This window comes from Oncorhynchus nerka, linkage group LG3 (assembly GCF_034236695.1).
Source record: "Oncorhynchus nerka isolate Pitt River linkage group LG3, Oner_Uvic_2.0, whole genome shotgun sequence".
NCBI classification, from domain to species: Eukaryota; Metazoa; Chordata; class Actinopteri; order Salmoniformes; family Salmonidae; genus Oncorhynchus; species Oncorhynchus nerka.
Window position 1 is genome coordinate 6,443,215 of NC_088398.1, and position 13,448 is coordinate 6,456,662.

Sequence of the window (13,448 nt, forward strand, 5' to 3'; positions counted from 1 at the left end):
TCTCTTAATGTATAATAATAATCAGCTCCAGCATAATACCAGAGATACTGTCTAGTCTCTTAGTGTATAATAATAATCAGGCTGTACTGGTCTCTTACAGCTCCATAAACAGAGATACTTCCAGTCTGATAATAATAATCAGCTCCAGCATAATACCAGGTCACTCCAGTCTCTTAGTGTATTTAATCAGCTCTAATACCAGAGATACTGTTCACTCCAGTCTCTTAAGTGTATAATAATAATCAGCTGCATAATACAGAGATACTGTTCACAGTCTCTTACACAGCAGCACAGAGATACACAGTCTCTTACAGCTCCAGCATAATACCACAGTCTCTTAAGTGTATAATAATAATCGCTCCAGCATAATACCAGAGATACATTCTCTTAAGTATTTTCCAGTAATACCAGTACTTTCACTCCAGTCTCTTATATGTTTACCAGAGGTGTATAATAATAATCAAGATTCACTCCAGCCAGGTATAATAATAATCAGTGTGACATGTCTCTTAAGGTTTAATAATCAGCTTAATACCAGAGATACTGTTCGTCTCTTATTATAATAATAATCAGGGGTTTGTAAGTTATTTGGGATACTGTTCACTCCAGTCTCTTAAGCTGATTAGGGTTCACTCCAGTGTGTATAATAATAATCAGCTCCAGCATAATACCAGGATTGGTCTCTTAAGCAGCTAATACTAGAGATACTGTTCACTCCAGTCTCTTAAGGTTATAATAATAATCAGCTCCAGCATAATACAGAGATCAGGTGATTACTTACTGTTGTCTTGGTTATAATAATAATCAGCTCCAGGAATACTGTTCACTCCAGTCTCTTATTTAATAATAATCAGCTCCAGCATAATACCAGAGATACCTTCTCTTAGTGTATAATAATAATAATAATCAGCTCCAGCATAATACCAGAGATACTGTTCACTCCAGTCTCTTAAGTGTATAATAATAATCAGCTCCAGATAATACCAGAGATACTGTTCCTGTCTCTTAAGTGTATTCAGCTCAGCATAATACCAGAGATACTGTTCATCCAGTCTCTTAAGTGTATAATAATAATCAGCTCCAGCATAATACCAGAGATACTTGTTAAGTGTTTTAATCAGCCCCAGCATATTGAGATACTGTTCAGTTAAGGTTATAATAATAATCAGCTCCAGCATAATACCAGAGATACTGTTTTCTCTTCAGCTCCAGCATAATACCAGAGATCTGTTCACTCCAGTCTCTTAATAGTGTGTCTAACTGTGGACATAAACACTTCCAGCTGAGAAGGTCATTTTTTAGTCTCGCCGCATACCATGATTCTCATTTATTTTGTGTTTTGTTATATGTTTGGGTAGGCCAGGGTGTGACATGGGTTTATATGTTGTTGTCAATTATTTGGGATCGCTGATTAGGGGTGTGAGTAGAGGATTGGCTGCCTGTCTCTTAGGCGTATTCCCAATCAGTCAGGTGATTCTTGTTGTCTTGGATTGGGAACCGTATTTAGGCAGCCTTACATTGTCCCTGTCTCTGTGTATTCACAGATAGGCATAGTGTCACATTGTATAGTTATTTCACACATTAAAGTCACACACACACAAACAAGAACACACACACACACACACACACACACACACACACACACACACACACACACACACACACACACACACACAGACAGACACAGACAGACAGACAGACAGACAGACAGACAGACAGACAGACAGACAGACAGACAGACAGACAGCAGAAACAAGTCTCTGGGAATTTGTTTGACATAAACATTCTCCTGACATCATAATGGCTGACAACGGCAGACAGACAGGGAGATTTAACTGTAGGCTTCAACCATAGTTGCCAGTCCCCAGCAGGACTGTTTCTGTGATTGTCATCTTTGGCATGGCTTTGACAAAGAAGTTGGCTGAACAAGAAACAGATCTGGCTACCAGGCTGGGGCCCTATATGAGTACTTAAAATCTATCCATCCTTTAAGTAATCCCTGATGTCTACCAGCAATTTTTCTACACTACCATACATGAAGGAAGGCAGGAAGGATGGATGCACTGGCATGTATTCAGGATGAAAGACACCTAGAATGTGTGTTTGGGGTTGACAGGGAGGGAATGGAAACATGATAAAAGAACTGCGTCACAAAGCCCCAGCAGGCTTTGCATCTCCGTGTTCACTGACCATAAAGAAAAGCACGCTTTCGGTGACGTTCCTCATCCTCACAATATAAAAAACAATGTCCCTTCTCACTGTTCAAAGACGTCCACACACATACACATCAGGATTCTCTTTGTGAGTTTATTTTCTCTTTCTCTGCTGTTTTTCTTTTATTTGGGGAGAAGGGGGGGAGAAGGGGAGGAGGGGGAGAAGGGGAGAAGAAAGAGAATGGAGTAGAGGAGAAAGTGATGGAAGAGGGTGTTCGCTCGTGCAGGGGAAAGAGAGAGGGGGAGGAAAAGAGAAAGATATAGGTTTTACGGCCGAGGAGGAAGGGAGGGGAGACCACGTGGAAGAACCATCCTGTCACAACCTTCCCATTAGCATGCATAGGTATGGGCTTTAATATACTGGTCTTGCCAGTTTACATTGATCATCTCAAATTAAAGCATTCAATCAACCCAATTGTATACAAGTGTATTTACCTCAGGGTTCTGTGCCACACAGTTCCAACTGACTACATCATTTTTTTTAAATGTCTGTTTGCCTCAAATCCACCTTTGGTCAATTTGTCAGATTTTTTAAGCAATGTTTTCTGGCAGTGATTCTTCCAACTATAAAACAGACAACTACATGGACAGACAGACTCAGACAGACAGAGACACAAATATACAGAACAGGTACAAAGAGAGAAAGCAAGGGGTAGAAAGACAAGAAGACTGCCTGCAGACAAGTTACGTATTGAAAGATGGCAGTAGAATCATACATAATAAGAAATCAACTGGAAATCAATCAGTCAATCAATCAACAAAGACAATCAATAAACAGGAACATCAAGGAAATACATTTGGCTTCTTGTTATTAGTTTATTCAATTATTAAGTTCTTAATTATCCAAAAATCAATAAAATATCTTTGTTGAAGTAGTATCATTCTCTGGGTCCATGTTGGTGCTTTCAATGAAGCAGAACAATCTCTCTGGGGTCAAAGGTCTATCACTACAGAACGTCCCAAGGACAACACACAGAACAATACTGCTTCAAAAAGACTTACCTACAATAAATAATAAACTATGTACAGGCTGTCATGTTATTCCTCCCCCCAAATAATCATTAAATAAATAAATGAATAAGAGTGGTTGGGTAAAGACATCCTGTAGGTTGTAGCTCTCAGAGCAAGTCTGAGACAGACAGGTGAGGGCTAATGCATAACACAAACTGAAGAACACCACAAGGTTGCAGCTCACCAGAACCATCTGTTAGAAGTAGGGGCGCTGAGTCTATCCTGGTCAGGTCACGTGGTCAGGATAGACTCCTAGCCTTGGTTAGTTCTAACACCAATATGCATCCTGTCTTGCAGACACGTCATACGTGTCATGACAGCTGATGGACACTTATGACTAGTAGCCTAAAGGAAGTTGTGTGGTTGAGGTTGCGTTGTCATTGCCTGGGTGATCATGGCAGCTGTGACATGAATCTTCATGACTGGTTATGACTATATAAATGACATCATTGTGTGTTTCATGATGGACAGCTCCAGGGAAGAGGTGAGTAACCATAACCCTAACCCTTGTCTTGGAGGGATGCAGTCAGTGTGTGCAGGGTTTTGTTCCAGCCCAGCTTTAACACAACTGATTACAATTAATTGTGGCCACAATGAAGCCCTCCAGAAGTTTCCACCACTGGCCTAGGGTATTATTATCACTGTCTGTTTGTCTGATCAGAGAGAGCCCCAACCAACAGGAAACTGCTCTACATCAACCACACATATTCTGTCTTATACTGGAGGGGGTGTCAATCATTCAGTAGAAAAATAAACATTGTCCCAACATTGCATAAATAATCAATCAATAAGTTCATGAATTCAAGTCAATAAACCTTTTTTCTATCTTAAAAGTTTTTTTTCACACAATCATCAGAGTGAAAGGAGGTTGTTCTCCGTCACATAATAATAATATGAATAATAATAATAATAATATTCATAATGATATGAATAAGAATACTAATAATAATAATAACTGCTATTGATGTTGTTTTTATTAGTGACACATGCACAGATATTCCAGACCAGTATCTCCAAAATTCCACTATTCTATCATGTCTCTGAACTTCACTACCATTCCTCCATTGGGATACACACTTTCCTCTTCAGGAAATACACACGCTAACTCAAACGTCACACTCGACAGGCAGAGTTCTGCTCCATCGCTGTAGTCACCATGAGCAGGAAGATACCGGTTCTGTTTGGTTCTACTATTCAGTTCTATTCCCTGATTGACTTCAATGTTCTCCTTAAACCTAGTCAAAGTAGGTCCTTTGCATTATTCTATAACAGTATTCCGATATCCAATATTTCCACTATCCTTTTCCTTTTACTTGTGTGGTGATAGAAACAAATCTAAACGCAATACGCTTAATTTGGGAGCTCAGGAAGATTCCCAAAGGAAAGAGCTGGGACTGAGACGTGTAGAAAACTAAAGAAACTGTTGCAGTGGGGACTGTGAGAGATGGTTGATATCCTCTCTCATTAGTATTTACATCTATATGACAGTAGTGGCCACAAACCGTTTAAGAGACCTGTGTTTGGCTCCTCACTAATTAGTTACAATTTTGAAGATGTGTTTTTTCCCTTCTAAGAATCAGCACCCAATTCAAACAGCTCTAACCTACACCTTTCAGAGAAACATTTTCTCCTCATCTTTTCTCCACAAAGAAAAGCTTGGTATTGTCCCCAAGAGCTGACATCAAAACAACAATCACATCAAGCACATCTCAATCTAAATCCTCTTTCTGTTGGTACCAAAACTCTCCAGAGCACTCCCTCTTCCTCCAGCCATCTCTAGTTTGGAACCTGGAACAACAGCTCAGAATCCATCTCGTCTAGTGGTTCTGTTTTGGTTCTTGGTGATGCTAAGAGCTCTTTCTGAACAGTAATCAAGGACATTGACGTGTGACAGAGTCCAAAGGCAGCCTCTGATCTGTTGGATGGCATCAGTGCAAAGGGATTCACTACTACAGCTCTGTCTCTTCACCATTCACTCCATGACAAGGACCTGTCAGTCATGATGCACAGTCAAGCAGACTACAAGGAGCTCCATGCCCTGAGTCTTCTCTGGCCCAGCACCAGCCGTGTCCTAGGTTCAGTGCAAAGTCTATACAGTTCACTATAGGACAGGTACTCCATAGTATTCTGAAGAAACATACGGAAAGACAGAGTAGGAAGCACACTATCTTACTGTATAGTACATTCCTTTAACTGTGCAGTGCTGTGTGTGTGGCCGACAGGCCTGCAGCCTTTATGTGCCTTGGACATCTGGAGACACAGCAACATAGTAACATTGTTTTCTTTCTAACTGTGTTAGGAGGGTTCAAGTAGATTTCACTGCAGTCGTTAGGTTGCAGAGAGCCAATTTGGATTTAAATCATTTTTGGGGATAATTGAATAGGTGTAATTTTTAGGGGTTATGATGAACACAATCTACTAAAGTTGCTCTGTATTCGTGCAGTTAGTTCTATAAGTGTTGTGGATGCTAGATGTGAATGACATAAGAGGAGAGGGTATAACGTGTGAGTGTTTCTGTTCTTCAAGTTATGGGGTTGATATTATTCTATATGATGTGTTGAGTGTAAGCTGTAAACAGAGTAGTTCTCCAATGGAGAGATAGTGTTGTAAAAACAGTGATTTTGATATATATTATTTTATCATTCACTTATACATAGATTTTTGTGTTGTCATGATTGTTTTCTTTGTTAGAAAATCATTGTTTTCATGATAACGTTTTATTACTATAGATTTAATGATCATTATCATATTTGACGCTGGACTGGATAAAGTCGTTTGTTTAAAAAGCATGCATGTTACAATTCCCTCCTCCTCCATTTCCTCTTCCTGATACAAATGTCTCAATCTCAGCTGCTCCTCTTCTTTTTATCATCCCCTCATACCTCCTTTTTCTCGCTCAGTCTTTTTTCCCTCCCTCTATTCATCCCTCCCTCCTCCTTCTCTCTGGGAATGTAAGGCTTCCAAAAAAAAGTTGTCCGTTGGACCAGCTGTTGTCACTGCGTGACTCTGTTTCCAAATCTTCCTCCTCTGCTCTTCAGTGGTCACAAGAGTTTATATCCCATCAAAAATGTGTTTGATACCTGAAAAGGAACAGATTTATTGATAAATATTTAATTATTAGGCTCAGTCATTCCTGACGCCGAGGGTCAGTCTGTCACGTTTCTCAGGACGATCTGTCAATCAGTTGGTTGCCATGGCAGCAACAGTGAACCCCTGCTTCTCTTCCTTCTCCTCCAGCATCTGGATGGCTCCACAGCTGACATCAGAGGCCTTCCGCTCTGTGATTTGCTGTGCTGGTGGTTGCCCCGGACTACTGCGCCCCGGACTACGTTGCCCAGGACTACTGCCCCCGGAGGTGATGGCTTCATCTCTCTGTGTTAGAGTGGCAGACTCCGGCTCCATGCAGAGTGTCACCTCCTCGTCCTGTTCAGGGGACAGAGAAGGGGCTTGGTCAGATAGAAATGTTTAGAATATAACAGATACCACATGATTCTCTGACCGCGGAGAGGAGAAAGCAAGGGTTTATTCATGAGTTCAGATGGAAATGTCTCCCTGTTGTACAGTACCAGTCAAAAGTTGACATACCTACTCATTCAAGGGTTTTTCTTACTTTTCACTATTTTCTACATTGTAGAATAATAGTGAAGATATTAAAACTACGAAATAACATATGGAATCATGTAGTATGACAGCTTTGCATACTCTTGGCATTCTCTCAACCAGCTTCACCTGGAATGCTTTTCGAACTGACTTGAAGGAGCTGCTACGTATGCTGAGTACTTGTTGGCTGCTTTTCCTTCACTCTGCTGTCCAACTCATCCTAAACCATCTCAACTGGGTTGAGGTCTGGTGATTGTGGAGGTCAGGTCATCTGATAAAGTACTCCATCCCTCTCCTTGGTTAAATAGCATTTACACAACCTGTAGGTGTGTTGGGTCATTGTCCTGTTGAAAAACAAATGATAATCCCACTAACGCAAACCAGATGGGGTGGTGTATCGCTGCAGAATGCTGTGGTAGCCATGCTGGTTAAGTGTGCCTTGAATTACAAGTAAATCACTGACAGTGTCACCAGCAAAGCACACCATCACACCTCCTCCTCCATGCTTCATGGTGGGAACCACACATGCAGAGATCATCCGTTCAACGACTCTGATTCTCACAAAGACACAGCGGTTGGAACCAAAAATCTCAAATTTGGACTCATCAGACCAAAGGACAGATTTCCACCGGTCTAATTTCCATTGCTCATGTTTCTTGGCCCAAGTAAGTCTCTTCTTATTATTGCTGTCCTTTACTAGTGTTTCTACTGAAGGCCTGATTCATGCAGTCTACTCTGATCAGTTGTTGGTGAGATGTGTCTGTTACTTGAACTCTGTGAAGCATTTATTTGGGCTGCAATTTCTGATGCTGGTAACTCTAATGACCTTATCCTCTGCAGCAGAGGTAACGCTGGGTCTTCCTTTCCTGTGGCGGTCCTCATGAGAGCCAGATTCATCATAGCACTTGTTGGTTTTTGCGACTGCAATTGAAGAAACTTTCAAAGATCTTGAAATTTTACGGATTGACTGACCTTCATATCTTAAAGGAAATATGGACGGTTGTTTCTTTTTGCTTATTTGAGCTGTTCTTGCCATAATATTTTTTTAATTTTTTTAATTTGACCTTTATTTAACTAGGCAAGTCAGTTAAGAACAAATTCTTATTTTCAATGACGGCCTAGGAACAATGGGTTAACTGCCTGTTCAGGGGCAGAACGACAGATTAGTACCTTGTCAGCTCAGGGGTTTGAACTTGCAAACTTCCAGTTACTAGTCCAACGCTCTAACCACTAAGCTACCCTGCCGCCTCGGCAGGACTTGGTCATTTACCAAATAGGGCTATCTTCTGTATACCCACCCTACCTTGTCACAACACAACTGGCTCAAACGCATTAAGAAGGAAAGAATTCCCACAAATTAACTTTCAACAAGGCACACCTGTTAATTGAAATGCATTCCAGGTGACTTCCTCATGAAGCTGATTGAGAGAATGACAAGAGTGTGCAAAGCTGTCATCAAGGCAAAGGGTGGCTACGTTGAAGAATCTGAAATATAAAATATATTTTGATTTGTTCAACACTTTTTGGTAACTACATGATTCCATATGTGTTATTTCATAATTTTGATGCTCTCACTATTATTCTACAATGTAGAAAATAGTTTTTTTTTTATAAAGCATCAAGGATGTACCTATCTGCACTGATATGACCTCAGCGCCCATTTAAAAAAGAATCTCTGGATTAAATGCATAGAAATATAATGAATAGAATGTATCAATCATTGTTTTGAATGAGGACTCCCGTTCTATTCATTTTATTTCTATGCATTTAATCCTATCCGATAGACGAAATCCAGATAGATAACTTTTGAAAAACTGGGCCATGATGACCCTGTGACCTGATATGACCTCACCTTCAGTTCATCTTCCTCCTCCTGCTGCTCCAGCAGATGGGAATGGTCTGTCCCCGCCCCTCATCCCCAGACGGAACATTCAAAGCCGCCTCCACCACCGCTGCCACGCCTATGTTGTACCCTCCGATATCCGCTGATAGGACTCTGTCTGACCCGCCCCCCACAGGTCCACCAATGGGGCGTGGGTAGCAGGGGCCAGGCTGTGGATGGTGCTGTTGGGCGTGGCTTGCAACGAGTGGTTGGCGCTGTGCAGCCTTTGCTCCAGAGACTGTTGAGAGAAGGACGAGACAATGAGGAGACTTAGGTAGGTAGAGGTTCCCCTTCACCACTGATACAGGATCAGATATTTGTTTATCCCCCTAATGGTAAAGAATCTGGAAATATGATCCTAAATCTGTGGATAAGGGATGTTTCTTCCTTTAAGCGTAATGTTGGATTGAAAGGGACAGGGTAATTTTGTTGTCTAAGAATGTATTGATCAGTATTCTTGTCTCGTTCAAAATACCCCAGAGAAAAAAGAGAAAAACCCACGTCAGCCACCAGACTACGCCATGAATGAATATGGTCTATCCATGGAAATAGATTGTTATTACTTCCCTCTCATATTAGACTGTTGATTTTCCCTCACCTGTTGTTGCTGATACAGGAGCTGCTGTTGCTGGTAGTGCTGTATCTGTTGTAGCTGCTGCAGCTGCTGGAGCTGACTCTGCTGCTGTAGGTTGAACTGCTGCTGCTGCTGCTGCTGCAACGCGTTCCCATCATACCCATCACAGGAAGTCCCGCCCTGCTGCATCACATAGGAGCCAGCAGCGGGAGAGGCCACTCCGGAGGGCTCGTTGCTGATTGGCTCCCAGGCGTCAGAGGAGGAGAGGCAGTAGAGGCCCTGGGCGACATAGGTGTTGGGCCACATGTCCGCAGAGGAGTGGTGCAATATCTGGTCTGAGAGGATGAAAGGAATGAGAAAATAGAAGCGGGATAAGTGGTAGATTGTCCTTGACGGATGCACTACATTGGACCTCATGGACATCAAACGGCAAATAAATCTACAATGCTGACATCAGCCTTTTCCCGAAAGAGGAAACCTGAAGAGGAATCGTGTGATATCCCTGGGGGACACCCCAACCCTCTCATACCCAAATATATCCTTGAGAAAATGACTTTACTTGAACAATCCCCAGACAGACACCAAGTGTAGCTACACCGAGTAGTCCAATACATCAGCATTATGACTCTGTATAGCCATTGGGGAGTCTGTCTGCGCTGCATTAAAATGACATATAATTCAGCCAATAGCACGGCAGATATGAATAAGGGAAAGTCATGGTAGTTTTTGCCATCTCATATTCCAATCTGGTTTTGTTACGGATGAACAAGGCGACTAATATCCCCCACTGACTGATAACAACATTAAAACTTTTGAAGTATGGTAGCCATTTTGTGCGAAGGAGGAAAATAAATGGAAGAATATATGTGTTGCCAATGCTGTTATGTACAAAAAGGCTGCCAAACACAAAAGGATGAGGTAAATCACACTTATTCACAGAAATGTCTTTAGGACATTGGCCAAACAAGTTTCTGATAGAGGAATGGTGTATATAAACTCAGCAAAAAAAGAAACATAAATTTTTCAGGACCCTGTCTTTCAAAGATAATTAGTAAAAATCCAAATAACTTCACAGATCTTCATTGTAAAGGGTTTAAACACTGTTTCCCATGCTTGTTTAATGAACCATGAACAATTAATGAACATGCACCTGTGGAACGGTCGTTAAGACACTAACAGCTTACATACGGTATGCAGGGTCACAGTTATCGTCACAGTTAATGACCAACTTAGGACAGTAAAGAGGCCTTTCTACTGACTCTGAAAAACACCAAAAGAAAGATGCCCAGGGTCCGTGCTCATCTGCGTGAACGTGCCTTAGACATGCTGCAAAGAGGCTTAAGGACTGCAGATGTGGCCAGGGAAATAAATTGCAATGTCCGTACTGTGAGATGCCTAAGACAGCACTACAGGGAAACAGGATGGACAGCTAATCATCCTCGCAGTGGCAGACCACGTGTAACAACACCTGGACAGGATCGGTACATCCAAACATCACACCTGAGAGACAGTTACAGGATGGAAACAACAACTGCCAGAGTTACACCAGGAATGCACAATCCCTCCATCAGTGCTCAGACTGTCTGCAATAGGCTGAGTGAGGCTGGACTGAGGGCTTGTAGGCATCACTGGCCACAACGTCACCTATGGGTCAAACCCACCGTCGCTGGACCAGACAAAAAGTGCTCTTCACTGACGAGTCGAGGTTTTGTCTCACCAGGGGTGATGTCGGATTCACACTTATTGTTGAAGGAATGAGTATTACACCGAGGCCTGTACTCTGGAGCTGGACCGATTTGGAGGTGGAGGGTCCGTCATGGTCTGGGGCGGTGTGTCACAGCATCATCAGACTGAGCTTGTTGTCATTGCAGGCAATCTAAACTGTGCATTACAGACATCCTCCTCCCTCATGTGGTACCCTTCCTGCAGGCTCATCCTGACATGACCCTCCAGCATGACAATGCCACCAGCCATACTGCTCGTTCTGTGAGTGATTTCCTGCAAGACAAGAATGTCAGTGTTCTGCCATGACCAGCGAAGAGCCCGGATCTGGCCTGGTTTAGATCTTATATGTCAGAAAGATATCAGTTTGTCTCTGTGTATGGTTTGTCCTCTGACAAATCAACTGTAAATTTCGGTGTTCCTCAAGGTTTTAGGACCACTTTTGTTTTCACTATATATTTTACCTCTTGGGGATGTCATTCGAAAACATAGTGTTAACTTTCACTGCTATGCGGATGACACACAGCTGTACATTTCAATGAAACATAGTGAAGCCCCAAAATTGCCCTCGCTAGAAGCCTGTGTTTCAGACATAAGGAAGTGGATAGCTGCAAACGTTCTACTTTTAAACTCGGACAAAACAAAGATGCTTGTTCTAGGTCCCAAGAAACAAAGAGAGATCTTCTGTTGAATCTGACAATTAATCTTAATGGTTGTACAGTCGTCTCAAATAAAACTGTGAAGGACCTCGGCGTTACTCTGGACCCTGATCTCTCTTTTGAAGAACATATCAAGACCATTTTGAGGACAGCTTTTTTCCATCTACGTAACATTGCAAAAATCAGAAACTTTCTGTCCAAAAATGATGCAGAAAAATTAATCCATGCTTTTTTTACTTCTACGTTAGACTACTGCAATGCTCTATTTTCCGGCTACCCGGATAAAGCACTAAATAAACTTCAGTTAGTGCTAAATACGGCTGCTAGAATCCTGACTAGAACCAAAAAAATTGATCATATTACTCCAGTGCTAGCCTCTCTACACTGGCTTCCTGTCAAAGCAAGGGCTGATTTCAAGGTTTTACTGCTAACCTACAAAGCATTACATGGGCTTGCTCCTACCTATCTCTCTGATTTGGTCCTGCCGTACATACCTACACGTACGCTACGGTCACAAGACGCAGGCCTCCTAATTGTCCCTAGAATTTCTAAGCAAACAGCTGGAGGCAGGGCTTTCTCCTATAGAGCTCAATTTTTATGGAACGGTCTGCCTACCCATGTCAGAGACGCAAACTCGGTCTCAACCTTTAAGTCTTTACTGAAGACTCATCTCTTCAGTGGGTCATATGATTGAGTGTAGTCTGGCCCAGGAGTGGGAAGGTGAACGGAAAGGCTCTGGAGCAACGAACCGCCCTTGCTGTCTCTGCCTGGCCGGTTCCCCTCTTTCCACTGGGATTCTCTGCCTCTAACCCTATTACAGGGGCTGAGTCACTGGCTTACTGGGGCTCTCTCATGCCGTCCCTGGAGGGGGTGCGTCACCTGAGTGGGTTGATTCACTGTTGTGGTCATCCTGTCTGGGTTGGCGCCCCCCCTCCCTTGGGTTGTGCCGTGGCGGAGATCTTTGTGGGCTATACTCAGCCTTGTCTCAGGATGGTAAGTTGGTGGTTGAAGATATCCCTCTAGTGGTGTGGGGGCTGTGCTTTGGCAAAGTGGGTGGGGTTATATCCTTCCTGTTTGGCCCTGTCCGGGAGTGTCCTCGGATGGGGCCACAGTGTCTCCTGACCCCTCCTGTCTCAGCCTCCAGTATTTATGCTGCAGTAGTTTATGTGTCGGGGGGCTGGGGTCAGTTTGTTATATCTGGAGTACTTCACCTGTCGTATTCGGTGTCCCGTGTGAATCTAAGTGTGCATTCTCTAATTCTCTCTTTCTCTCTTTCTTTCTCTCTCTCGGAGGACCTGAGCCCTAGGACCATGCCCCAGGACTACCTGACATGATGACTCCTTGCTGTCCCCAGTCCACCTGGCCATGCTGCTGTTCCAGTTTCAACTGACCTGAGCCCTAGGACCATGCCCCAGGACTACCTGACATGATGACTCCTTGCTGTCCCCAGTCCACCTGGCCATGCTGCTGCTCCAGTTTCAACTGTTCTGCCTGCGGCTATGGAATCCTGACCTGTTCACCGGACGTGCTACCTGTCCCAGACCTATTATTTTGACCATGCTGGTCATTTATGAACATTTGAACATCTTGGCCATGTTCTGTTATAATCTCCACTCCATCTCCATTGCTTGCTGTTTGGGGTTTTAGGCTGGGTTTCTGTACAGCACTTTGAGATATCAGCTGATGTACGAAGGGCTATATAAATACATTTGATTTGATTTGATTGATCTCAATCCCCTTGAGCACGTCTGGGACCTGTTGGATTGGAGGGTGAGGGCTAAGGCCAT

At 42.9% G+C, this 13,448-nt stretch overlaps 1 protein-coding gene across 1 annotated transcript in view; it reads right to left on the reverse strand.

The window, feature by feature from the left end:
* Positions 1 to 5,625: 5,625 nt before the first annotated feature.
* The window catches only part of fam131bb (family with sequence similarity 131 member Bb), a 39,992-nt gene continuing 32,169 nt past the window's right edge, over positions 5,626 to 13,448 (reverse strand). The window contains exons 6-9 of the mRNA XM_065007491.1: positions 9,305 to 9,615; positions 8,797 to 8,944; positions 8,677 to 8,723; positions 5,626 to 6,647 (exon numbers count right to left, since the gene is read on the reverse strand). Of these exons, the coding sequence (XP_064863563.1) occupies positions 6,405 to 6,647; positions 8,677 to 8,723; positions 8,797 to 8,944; positions 9,305 to 9,615 (749 nt within the window). The 3' untranslated portion in view covers positions 5,626 to 6,404. The remainder of the gene's footprint in view (positions 6,648 to 8,676; positions 8,724 to 8,796; positions 8,945 to 9,304; positions 9,616 to 13,448) is intronic.